The sequence below is a fragment of the Mirounga leonina genome, unplaced genomic scaffold (assembly GCF_011800145.1).
Source record: "Mirounga leonina isolate KUSES-001 unplaced genomic scaffold, KU_Mleo_1.0 Mir_115, whole genome shotgun sequence".
NCBI classification, from domain to species: Eukaryota; Metazoa; Chordata; class Mammalia; order Carnivora; family Phocidae; genus Mirounga; species Mirounga leonina.
The window spans coordinates 2,048,623-2,061,968 of record NW_023270268.1 but is presented as its reverse complement, the minus strand read 5'-3'; the positions used below and the strand labels follow the sequence as shown (position 1 = coordinate 2,061,968).

The window sequence follows — 13,346 nt, the reverse complement described above, 5'->3', positions numbered from 1 at the left end:
GGCACGCCAAGTACCTATTCTAGGACCTGTAAGTAATAAACTTCTTTATGGCTTTACTTAACACATGTTAATTTAACAAAGTCACGAGTTTCTGTGAAAAGTCCAAAGTCCACCCAAAGGTTTCTGAAAATTTCTGAGACATGGGTTTTGAATTCCTGCCCCACTTCTGGTTCTACAGAAAGTGGCTGTCCCTTTATTTTCACCCTTGTGTCCATTCAAATGTGGAATTCATGTTGGAGTACCTTTTTCTTTATTTTTACCAAAACTGTTTACTTAAGGCTTTACCTATGAAATAGTCTTTTATTAAAGGATTTAGAAAAGTGAAAGGATATTATTGCATAAATGCAAACAACATAAAACAGAGTATTAGACTTCCCTATTCTTAGCAGTCCTATTGGTCACTCTGCCATTTTCTGTGGACACCTTCTTTTGTTGTCTCCCTGACCCCTCATCTCCTCCTCTCTCTTCTACCCCCAAATCCATATTCTTTTCAGATCCCCCACCTCCCCTAGTTTCCCATCATCACATATAAACACACCACTCATAAACATTCCGTGGTAATTAAATTTGTATGTGAGAAATGGAGTGAGCTTAGACCGTCCCTGAGAGTCCCATTGTTTATATTCAAAATATTTTGCTTCGGTTATGATATTTCAGAGCTCATGCATTCAAAAAGATGTCTGCCTATGCTCAAAGCCCTAGATAATCCATACACTAGTCTATACTGTCTAACTTGTTATCTTGGTTGTAGGGCAAGTTGTTTTTCTGTCTAAAAATCTGACCAAGGACTCTAATGGCCTAGATCATTAAGTAGGATCTCTTAGAATAACCACTGAAGATTTTAAAATTTAATTAGCTTACCTGGCCTCATTTATATCTTGTTATATCCATATTTCTCCTGGGCACATAGAGTCAGAAGGCCAAATATTGATCGTAGTTTTCTTTTTTTTTTTTTAAAGATTTTATTTATTTGTTTGACAGAGAGAGACAGAGAGAGAGGGAACACAAGCAGGGGGAGTGGGAGAGGGAGAAGCAGGTTTCCCGCCAAGCAGGGAGCCTGATGCGGGGCTTGATCCAAGGACCCTGGGATCATGACCTGAGCTGAAGGCAGACGCTTAATGACTGAGCCACCCAGGCACCCCTGATCGTAGTTTTCTTAACAGTGAAGTAATGAATAATGATTGTCCTAAATAAACTTAACATATCACTTTGGTACTGGAAATTCCATTCTCAATGTTAAATGTGCACTAAGAAGTAATTGCCTTTTATTGATCATCTATGATAACCAGGTATTTTAATACATATGTTATCCCTAATCCTTGCAACAACTCCATAGTCAGGTTGCAGATGAGAAAATGGAACTTTTTTCTGTATAGGTTATGCAAATTGCCCAAGGTCACACAGCTAGCTTGGCAAAAGTGGGATTTGAACACAATTGTATATGATTCCAAAATCTCCACCCTTACCTCTTATACACCCTGTAAGCATTTCTTCCTATTAAATTAGGGTTAAATTCTAGAAAGGCAGACTCTAATGTTGACAGTCTATGTTCAGATGTGAGAAAGAAATCATAAGTAACCTCTTGAGTACCTTGTGACTGTACAGCTTAGGTCATGTGTTGTGACTATGTATTTATGGGTCTGTCCCTTTTTCTGGAGATGTTTCCAGGGGTCTTTCCATCCTCTGTATCACAAGTCCCTACTACAGCCCTTATTCCATGCCTGGCACGTAACAGGTACTCAATAAATGTCTGGTGAAAGAATGAGTGAGGTACTTTCCATGGTATTGGGGACACTCCATTTCCCACAGTCCACCTGGATGAACACCTGCTCATCTTTCTTGAATCAATACCAGCATCATCTCCTCTGTGAAGTCCTCTTTGTAACTTAGTCCAGTCTCTCCACTGATGACTCCTTTGTGCTTCCACTGGAGCCTGAATAGTTGTCTCTTAGTCATTATGGCTCTTTAATGCAACTGTTGTTCTGCAGATCTGTCACTCCCACTAGTCAGAATATCCTTGAGGACAGAGTCCATGTCTTTCCTGTGTTGTTATCTCTGCTGCCTTGAGAAGTACCTGGTTCATTGTATGTTCTCAACCTATGTTTGATGAGTTAATCATATACCTCAATCTGCTGTTAACTCATCAAAGGATCCCAAGAAGAGAGCATGTCAAGTGTTATAGTAATGCTCTCAGTATAATAAGGAACTTGCCAGGGGATTGCACAGGTATCTTCTTAGCATCTTCTTTTTAGGGCAATGACTATGTCCTTTCATGTCTCCTTATCTCTAATAGCTAATACAGTATCTAGCACATAGTAGGCATTTAATTAAGCTTTAATGAATAGAAGGATGAATGAATGAGCCTTCCAAGCAATACACACCAGCCAAGGTAGAATTTCAAATGTGATGGATCTGAAGCAGTCTCACAAATCATCTGCCACCAGCCTGAAGCCACATAACCAAAAAATCACTGCACAATGTAGCATTTACATGTAGGCTGCCTCTGGGGCTATGGAGGTTGTGGGCTGCTCCTGAATAAACACAGGCTGCACTGAAGAGCCAGTGTGGGCACTGGTAGTTCTTTCAAGTTCCTCTGGGGTCTGAAGTTGATTTGCAGCTGGAGCCAAGTCCCTGCCATGCCCCCCCCCACTTTTTTTTTTTTTATAAACAGTTGAATTATTAACTAAAAGAAAACCATCCAGGGTGTAGCTGTTAGCAGTGGGCTGCCAATGCTAGGGTATTTTTATTTTGTTTACTCAGAGTGTTTGCACCTAATCTAATGAAAATTAGGAATGAGCCCACAGAAAGCAATTCAGAAGCCCTGGCCCCAGAGGAAGACAGGCTTTAGACTTGGCAGGCAGCCAAGGAGTGGGGCTGCAGTGCTATCCTTCTTTCCAGGGGCATGTTATCACAGGTTACTGCCATGCTGGCTTTTCAGGGACCCAGGGAGGACCCCCGTGCTCCAGTCTCCCAAATAGCTCCAGAAGTCCCTGGTTTGAATCCTACAGCTTTCATGGAAGACTTTTATCCTTGTTGAGATTCAGATGCCTCTAAGAGGGATGACTCTGGTAAAGGAGTCAGCAGAACTGAGTTTAAGTTTGACTTTTGGAACTTAATATCCATCATGGAGACATCACTTTACATCTCTGGTCTTAGTTTCTTTACCTATAAAATAAAGATGATAATGCTACCTAACATTCAGGGTTTTTGAGATTGGAATTACTTGGTAAACCAAAAAACTTCCTACATATAAAATGATTATCCCTAATAATTTCTATGTGCATGGTACCTTAGCACATTGTCTTGCTCTGTAAACCACATGAGGGCAGAGGCTGTGTCTCTCTTTACATCTGCAGCTTCTAGCTCAGTATATAGCACAGAGTAGGTGCCCAATAAAGGGTAGGCGAATTGAGCAAGGACAACTTGTGGAGCAGGAAGGATAAGTACACTCCAATCTTCTATCATGTCTGATGTCAAGATCCTCACTTCCTTAAAGATCACAGAGGAACTGCTGAACTACATCCTTTTGCTCTGGGAAAGCGGGACACCTCCTGCTCAATTTCCAGTGGAACCCTCAGCCATTAAACAAGATGACTGCTATTCTGGGGACCATTCATCCTAGATCTCCTTCAGATAGTCCATGAATCGTTAATAGAGAGTCCTATTGTACCCGTTGGTATAAATGTACTTGTCAGACTATGCACCCAAATCTTTATTTCCAGAAGAATGGTCATCATATACATGAAACATGGTGACAAAACAGGAAAAACCCAGCCTAATGATGTGACATGTTAAATATCTCTCATCTTCGCCCATATGTTGATTTTGCTTTTTACTGAAGTATAACAAAGACATAGAGATTTTAACATTTACTTCAAGAAATTGTATTGATAGAAGGGCCCAAGATGCCTGGCCATTAGAAAAGTAGATTCGGAGGGTGCCTGGGTGGCTCAGTTGGTTAAGCGTCTGCCTTCTGCTCAGGTCGTGATCCCAGAGTCCTGGGATTGAGCCCCGCATCAAGCTCTCTGCTCATAGGGGAGTCTGCTTCTCCCTCTCCCTCTGTGTCTCTGCACCCACCACTCATGCTCTTTCTCTATCACTCTCTCTCTCTCAAATAAATAAAATCTTTAAAAAAAAACAAAACTAGATTCCCCCTCTTAGACTGTCATCAAACCTATTGTTAGGTTAATTATTCTGTTGCCCTCCATTTGTTGTTCAGTAAACCCCTGCAATGGAGAAATGACTGCTAAGCAGAATAATTAAAAGCCCACTGTTTTTCATTATATTATATTTTAAGACAGCATATTTTCGTATCTACTGACTTTTAAGAGGGGCCTGCCAGATAGTCTGTGTATGAATAAATGAGCAAATAAAAGGGTTGTTCTGTTGCTATTTGGACTTGGTTTTTAAGGAAATTCATCTTCATTCGTATAAAAAATAATATTGTCTAGAATTATTTTAATTTTTTACATGAATGATATAATGTGTAATCAGCAAATTTCTTTATTTTCTCAATAATTAGGTCTTGGGCTTCTATATTAGAACATACAGATTTTCCTCATTCTTTTTTCTTTTTTTTTTTAAGATTTTGTTCATTTCATTTGACAGAGAGAGAGAGAGAGAGAAAGAACACACAAGCAGGGGGAGCAGCAGAGGGAGAGGGAGAAACAGGCTCCCTGCTAAGCAGGGAGCCTGATGCGGGGCTTGGTCCCAGGATCCTGGGATCATGACCTGAGCCGAAGGCAGACACTTAACCAACTGAGCCACCCAGGTGCCCCTTCCTCATTCTTTTTTGAACAATACCACCAAACGCAGAATGATGGATAGGTAGGTAGGGTAAGGGTTTGCTTTTCTATATGGTTAGTAGTCAAAGGGTACTTTGGATTTTATATAACATTTTGATTATTTTATAAGGTGAATGAATTTTTTTTTTAGTTATATAATTAAACATTTGAAACATGAGTAGTTATACTGGTGAAAAGAGCATTTTGGAGTAAGAACAGAAGACCTTCGGGTAAGAGAGTGTCACCTTGCCAGACAACTTCTTTGGCATTTGGGGATTATTTTTAACATACTGTGTTTATTTTTTAAAAGATTTTATTTTTTTTAAGTAATCTCTACACCCAATGTGGGGCTTGAATTTATAATCCGGAGACCAAGAGTTGCATGCTCCACTGATTGAGCCAGCCAGGCACCCCTAACATACTGTGTTTATAGTAACTTTTACTCTGTAGCATTTCAAAAGATCCTACCCTTCATTTTTTCTCAGTAATTTGGTCAATATTACCAGCTAGTCAATCCATATAATCTGTTCACTGATAACAGAATCTTCCTCTGAATACTGAGTCATTCTTTCCATCCATTTTTCCCTTTGGCTTCTGTAGGCACACATTGTGCATCTCTGTGGGATCTGGAAGCTGAAGTTAAGAGGTGTTTGTTTGTTTGTTTGTTTGTTTTTAACACTGATCATCATAGTACCTATGCCCATTTATTTGGAGTGACATTAATGCTGATCATTTGGTTAAGGTGGTGTAGGTAAGAAAGAGTTGCCCCTTCTCCTCAGTTTACTTATTCAATTCAATTATTCACTATGTTATTAGCTGTTTGATGCCTTCTGATACCAGAAGTTATTTATCTATAACATATCTACTTATCTATATTTATGCCTATGATATCTGTTTCTGTCTCTGTCTCTGGGACATAAACAGGAAAACTTTAAGGGAATTTTCACTTCTGGTAATGGTGAAATAAATTAGATAAGTCTCTGAAAATGAGGACAATTTAAAAACTTGCATAAAAGCAAAGGAAACAGTCAACAAAGCCAAAAGACAACCGACAGAATGGGAGAAGATATTTGCAAATGACATATCAGATAAAGGGCTAGTATCCAAAATCTATAAAGAACTCATCAAACTCAACACCCAAAGAACAAAGAATCCAATCAAGAAATGGGCAGAAGACATGAACAGACATTTTTCCAAAGAAGACATCGAAACGGCCAACAGACACATGAAAAAGTGCTCAATATCACTCAGCATCAGGGAAATCCAAATCAAAACCTCAATGAGATACCACCTCACACCAGTCAGAATGGCTAAAATTAACAAGTCAGGAAATGACAGATGTTGGCGGGGATGCGGAGAAAGGGGAACCCTCCTACACTGTTGGTGGGAATGCAAGCTGGTGCAGCCACTCTGGAAAACTGTATGGAGGTTCCTCAAAAAGTTGAAAATAGAGCTACCATATGATCCAGCAATTGCACTACTGGGTATTTACCCCAAAGATACAAAAGTAGGGATCCGAAGGGCTACGTGCACCCCAATGTTTATAGCAGCAATGTCCACAATAGCCAAACTGTGGAAAGAGCCAAGATGTCCATCGACAGATGAATGGATAAAGAAGATGTGGTATATATATACAATGGAATATTATGCAGCCATCAAAAGGAATGAGATCTTGCCCTTTGCAACGACGTGGATGGAACTGGAGGGTATTATGTTGAGTGAAATAAGTCAAACAGAGAAAGACATGTATCATATGATCTCACTGATATGAGGAATTCTTAATCGCAGGAAACAAACTGAGTGTTGTTGGAGTGGGGGGTGGGGTGGGAGGGATGGGGTGACTGGGTGATGGGCACTGGGGAGGGTGTGTGCTCTGGTAAGCGCTGTGAATTGTGCAAGACTGTTGAATCTCAGATCTGTACCTCTGAAACAAATAATGCAATACATGTTAAGAAAAAAAAAAAGAAGAAGAAGAAGGTAGCGGGAGGGGAAGAATGAAGCGGGGGAAATCAGAGGGGTAGACGAACCATGAGAGACGATAGACTCTGAAAAACAAACTGAGGGTTCTAGAGGGGAGGGGGGTGGGAGGATGGGTTAGCCTGGTGGTGGGTATTGAGGAGGGCACATTCTGCATGGAGCACTGGGTGCTGTGCACAAACAATGAATCATGGAACACTTCATCTAAAACTAATGATGTAATGTATGGGGATTAACATAAGAATAAAATTAAAAAAAAAATAAAAACTTGCATAAAATTTGGTAATGTCTACTTAAACGCATCAAACAGCTAATAGCATAGTGAATAATTGGATTGAATAAGTAAACTGAGAAAGGGTAACTCTTTCTTACCAACCCCACCTTAACCAAATGATCAGCGTTAACATTACCCCAAACAAGACTTATTGACATCATGTACTCTCTTGTGCCACCCACTGAGGAGGAAACAGCCTCTGTTGTATTCTTCCCCCAAATCTATGGCCTCAATCTAATCATGAGAAAGTATCAGACTAACACAAATCGAGGAGTGTTCTAAAAAACACCTGATCAATACTCTTCAAAAAGTATTCAGGTCATAAGAGGCCCCTGGGTGGCTCAGTCAGTTGGGTGACTGACTCTTGGTTTCGGCTCAGGTTGTGATCTCCAGGTCGGGAGATCAAGCCCCACCTAAGGCTCCACGCTCAGGGAGAAGTCTGCTTCCCCTCTCCCTCTGCCCCCCGCCCCCCACAGGTGCTTGCACTCACATGCTCTTTCTCTGAAATAAATAAATCTTAAAAAAAGTATTAAGGTCATGAAAGACTGTAGAGAACTGAGAAATTGACACTGACAAGACAGGACAACTAAATGCAATGTGAGATCTTGGATTTGATGCTGGAACAGAAAAAGGACATCAGTGGAAAACTGGTGAAATCTGAATAAAGTTGCCATTCAGTTAATAGTATGGTAGCAGTGGTAATTTCTGAGTTTTGATAATTGCACCATGATTATATAGGATGTCAGCATTAAAGGGAATGATAACAGCTCTGTCCTATCTTTGCAACCCTTCAACAAGTCTAAAAATCATTTCAAAATAAAAAAAATTTAAATCATTATGCAATATAGTCAGCTGTGAGAGAAAAAAACTAAAAAGATTTTGAAAATACAACACATAGTTGTTGGAATTTGTAAAAGCCCAAATAGATGGGTTGAATAACAGATTGAACATGGCCAAAGAGGAATTAGAGAACTAAACATCAAGCTGAGAATATCTCTTGGCACACAGCACAATGAGACAAGAGGTGGAAATTATAGGGGTGAAAGACAAATCTTTTATAGCCTCCTATGGAGAATTCCCACTATGTGTCTAATAGGAATCTCCAGAAAAAGACAATGGACAGTTAACTTTGGCAATCAGCCACAGATGAGAGTGACTTTGTGGACGTCCAGGAGTCCAGCCCTGCTGGAGAAAAAAAAATATCCAAGATTAGATGCATTGAAGAGGGTAAGAAGAACAGCTTCACTTGACCTGTGTCACGTCCCCCAAGGCTGCATGGCTCAGTGCCTAGAGAAACCTACTCAGCCGGTGATTTCTCCCACGGGAGAGAGTGAGACCATGTGAGTGAACACCTGGCTTTCCCAGCTGTATGGGAGGCTGCCAAAGAGACCCATTCCTTTCTTGTTCCATCCAGAATATGGAGGTATGTGCCACAACTTGGGTGGGGGGACAAGGGGGGGCTGGCAAGAACAGCAGCTAGGGCACTCCACAGCATCAAAGAGACACAGATCCTACCGGCTGCTTTGTGGACTCCACTGGGAAGCCTCCCCACAAACTGCTGGGGATGATTCGTTTGTGGATTCCCCCCCTCAACTGGCTTACGGGTATCCTCTCTATCCCCTACCCCCAGCTTCACACACCTCCCCATGGCTACCTCCCTATGTGCACCCCCAAGGGCAGTGAGTGTGAGCCTTTGCAAATGGCTAGTGAGCACGTGCAGAAAGCCAGCCAAATCATTTTTGCATTTTGTGATGAAAGCTTGATTATCATTAGTGATTTATTACTTTGCTGGAATTGATGTACTAATGTTAATATTGAGGATTTCCACATCTATGTGTATAAGTGAGATTGCCTTCTGTTTAGTTGTTATTGTTTTGCTGTCTATATATGTCTAACTTTTGTGATAAGGTTATTCCCAACTCACAAAATTAGTTTTCCATTTTTCCTGTACTCTGGAATATTTTATGTAAGAGGATTTTTCTGTTCCCTAAAGTTTTTGCAAAACTTGTTTGTAACATCATTTGATACATTTGGGAAGTTTCCCAGATCTTTCCGTTTCTCATGTGATTAGTTGTCTTTTTATGTTTTCTACACTTCCTTTACTTTTTTTTTTATATACAATTTACTTTTGAAATTTACAACTTTATAGAAAAATGACTATTTTCGTTGAGGTTTCAAATTTATTAGTGCAAAATTATTCCTAGTATTATGTATTGTTCTTCTCATACAATGCCCTTAATGTTTTTATATGTACCTTCTCTCTTTTTGACTCGATCAATATTATCAGTAGTTATCTATTTTACTAAACTTCTCAAAAAACCACATTCTGGTTCTATTCAACTCTAATTTTTTCCCTGTGATGAATTTCTGCCTTTATAGTTTTTTTTAAATTAATAGACGCTATTTTTTAGAGCTGTTTTAGGTTTACAGAAAAATTGAGGGGCTCCTGGGAGGCTCAGTCAGTTAATCATCTGGCTCGATTTCACCTCAGGGTTGTGGAATCGAGCCGGGTGTCTGGCTCTGTGCTGGGCGTGGAGCCTGCTTGGGATCCTCTCTCCCTCTTTGTCTACCCCCTCACTCCTCTCCCTCTCTAAAAACAAAACAAAACAAAACAAAAAAAAACAGGAAAGAAAGAAAGAAGAAAAACTGAGCAGACAATACAGAGTTCACCTATACTTTCTATCTCCTGCCCACCCCCATCCCACCCCACATCATCCCCTCACAATTTCCCCCATATCCTGTGTTACTGTGGTACATTTGTTACACCTGATGAACCAATAAATTATTAACTAAAGTCTGTAGTTTACATTAGGATTCAGTCTTTTTTTTTTTTTAAGTAGGCTCCATGCCCAGCATGGAGCCCTATGCAGTACTTGAGCTCACAACCCTAAATCAAGACCTGAGTTGAGATCAAGAGTCCCATGCTTAAATGGATTGAGCCACCCAGGTGCCTCAGTCTTTTTTTTTTAATGGAAGTATAGTTGACACACAGTGTTACATTGGTTTCAGGTGTGCAACACAGTGATTGGAAAAGCCTATACTTTATGCTATTCTTGCCACAAGTGTGGCTACCATCTCTCACCATAAAATGCTATTATAATAGCATTAAAAAAACTGTGCTATACCTCCATCCAGTCATCACCATGACTTACTCATTCTATAATTGGAAGCCTGTACCTCCCACTCTCTTTCACTTATTTTGCCCATCCCCCCACCCAACCCTCCGGCAACCACCTGTTTGTTCTCTTTATTTATGTGTCTGTTTCTGCTTTTTTTTGCTTGTTTGGTTTTTTTTTTAGAGTCCACATATAAATGAGATAATATGGTATTTTTTTTCTCTGTCTGACTTATTTCACTTAGCATAATAAAGACTTCACTTTTGTGTTGTATAGTTCTAAGGGATTGACAAATGTATTTCATGTGTCTACCATTACAGTATCATACAGAATAGTTTCACTGCACTAAAAATCACCTCTGCTCCCCCAGACTCCTGGCAATCACTGACCTTTTAACTGTCTTTTTTTTTTTTTAAGATTTTATTTATTTATTTGACAGAGAGAGAGAGAGAATGCGTACAGGCAGGGAGAGCCAGAGAGGGAGAAGCAGGCTCCTTGCTGAGCAGGGAGCCTGATGCAGGGCTTGATCCCAGGACCACAGGATCATGCCCTGAGCTGAAAGCAGACGCTTAACCGACTGAGCTACCCAGGCACCCCTGATCTTTTAACTGTCTTTATACTTTTGCCTTTTCCAGAATGTCATATACTTGGGAGTCCTACAGTATGTAAGCTATTCTGATTGGTTTCTTTCACTTATCAATATACATTAAAGATTCTTCCATGTCTCTTCTTGGTGGTGATAGTTCATTTCTTTTTATGCTAATAATATTCCACTGAATGATGTAGCACAGTTTATCCATACACCTACTGAAGTGTATCTTGGTTGCTTCCAAGTTTGGACAATTATGAATAAAAGTGCTATAAGCTTCATATGCAGCTTTTTGTGTAGATATAAGTTTTTGACACATTTTAGTAAATGCCAAAGAGTAGAACTGCTGGGTCATATGGTAAGAGTATGCTTAGTTTTATAAGAAACTGCTAACCTGTCTTCAAAGTGGCTTTGTCATTTTACATTCCCAATGGTTCCTGTTGCTCTACAGCTTTATTCGCATTTAACCATTCTAATAGGTATATAGTGGTATTTCATTGTTAATTTGCAATTCCTGTATGACATATGATGTTCAGCATCTTTTCATATGCTTATTTGCCATCTGTATATCTTCTTTGGTGAAGTGTCTGTTCAGATCTTTTGCACATTTTTTTTAATTGGGCTGTTTTCTTATTGTTGAATTTTAAAAGTTCTTTATATATTTTGGATACAAGTTCTTTATCAGATACATGTTTTGCAGTATATTCTCCCAATGTGTGACTTATCTTTATCTTTTCATTGTCTTAAACTGCCTTCATTTTAACTAGTTTTTTCTTCAACATAATTTAGGTTTGTGTACGTTTTCTAGTTTATTCTGCTTTGTTTCAGTTGTTTTGTTTTTTATTTAATGATTTAATAATAATTTTTCCTCTGCTGATTCCCACAAGTATTTGTGTTACTTCATTTTGTTTAGTTCTAAATATTTTTATTTCAATTTTTATTTCATCTTTCAACCATGATTGATTCAAATTTGCCTTTTAGCTTTTAAATTTATGATTATGTTTTGTCATTTGTCTAGTTTTATTGAGCCATGGTCAGTGAATAGAGTCAGTAGGGTTTTTTTAAAGAATTTCAAGCAACATCCTTATGTCCTACTAAGATTAATTTTGGGCAGGGATATCATGTTGCACAACTCTGGGGGTACCAATTATATCCTAATTTGTATGACTAATGCCCCTCATGGTTCATAGTATGTAGACTTTGTAGCTCTCCCTGATTAAGGAAACAGTTTATGTGTTTGAAAAAATGTGCATCTCAGTCACATTTGTCAATTTTTATGTTATGTAATTTAAGGCTATGTTGTTAATGGAATAAAATCGAGAGTCCAGAAATAAACCTATACATCTGTGGTCTGTTGATTTTCAATGGGGTGCCAAGATCATTCAATGGGGAAAATAACCATCTTTTCAAGAAATGGTGCTGGGATAACTGGATATCAGCATGCAAAAGAATGAAGTTGGACCCTTCCCTCACATCATGTACAAAAATTAACATAGGTCAAAGATCTAAATATAAAAGCTAAAAGCTCTTAGGAGAAAACATATGGATAAATCTTCATGACCTTGGATTTGGCAAAAGATTCTTTTTTTTTTTTTAAAGATTTTATTTATTTATTTGAGAGAGAGAGAGCACATGAGAGAGGGGAGGGTCAGAGGGAGAAGAGACTCCCTGCCGAGCAGGAAGCCTGATGCGGGACTCAATCCAGGGACTCCAGGATCATGACCTGAGCCGAAGGCAGTCGCTTAACCAACTGAGCCACCCAGGCGCCCCTTGGCAAAAGATTCTTAAAGTATGACACCAAAAGCACACACAGTGAAAGAAAAAAGGACAGCTATCCTGATTAGAAATGAGCAAAAGATGTAAATAGACATTTCTCCAAGGAAGATATAAAAATGGTCAGTAACCCTTTGGAAAGATACTCGACATCATTAATCATCAGGAAAGTGTAAATTACAGCCACAGTGAAATACCACTTCACACCCACTGGGATGGCTGGGATCAAAAAGTCACATAATAACAAGTGCTGACATGGCTGTGTGGAAATTACCATCCTCATACACCACTAGTAGGAATGTAAAATGGGGGAGCCACTTTGCAAAATGTACTGACAGTTCCCCAAATGCTTAAACATAGAGTTTGATTCATATGATCCAGCATTTTTACTCCTGGGCATATACCTATGGCTAATGAAAACATTTGTCCCTGCAAAAATGTGTACATGAATGTTCATAGCAGCATTACTCACAATAGCCAAAAGATGGAAACAACTAAAATGTCTGTTGGTGGAGAAATGGATAAGCACAAAATGGTATATCCATCCAGTGAAATGTTATTTGGCCATAAAAAGAAATGAAGTACTGATACATGCTACAACTTGGATGAATCTTGAAAATGTTGTGCCAAATTAAGGAAGCCAGTCACAAAAGCCCAATTATGTATAAATACATTCATATAAACTTTGAGGCTAGGGAAATCTATATATTTTGCACAATGGAACATTATTTGGTCTTTAAAAAGAAGGAAATCCTCAGGGTGCCTGGGTGGCTTAGTTGGCTGAGCCATCAAACTCTCAATTTTGGCTCAGGTCCTGATCTTGGGTCATGAAA

The 13,346-nt window shown here is 39.2% G+C and overlaps 1 protein-coding gene across 1 annotated transcript in view; it reads right to left on the bottom strand.

Moving 5' to 3' along the window:
- SUSD5 (sushi domain containing 5) overlaps positions 1-1,956 on the bottom strand; it is a 71,874-nt gene extending 69,918 nt beyond the window's left edge. The window contains exon 1 of the mRNA XM_034988129.1: positions 1,852-1,956. Coding sequence (XP_034844020.1) covers positions 1,852-1,956 — 105 coding nt within the window. The remainder of the gene's footprint in view (positions 1-1,851) is intronic.
- Positions 1,957-13,346: the final 11,390 nt, after the last annotated feature.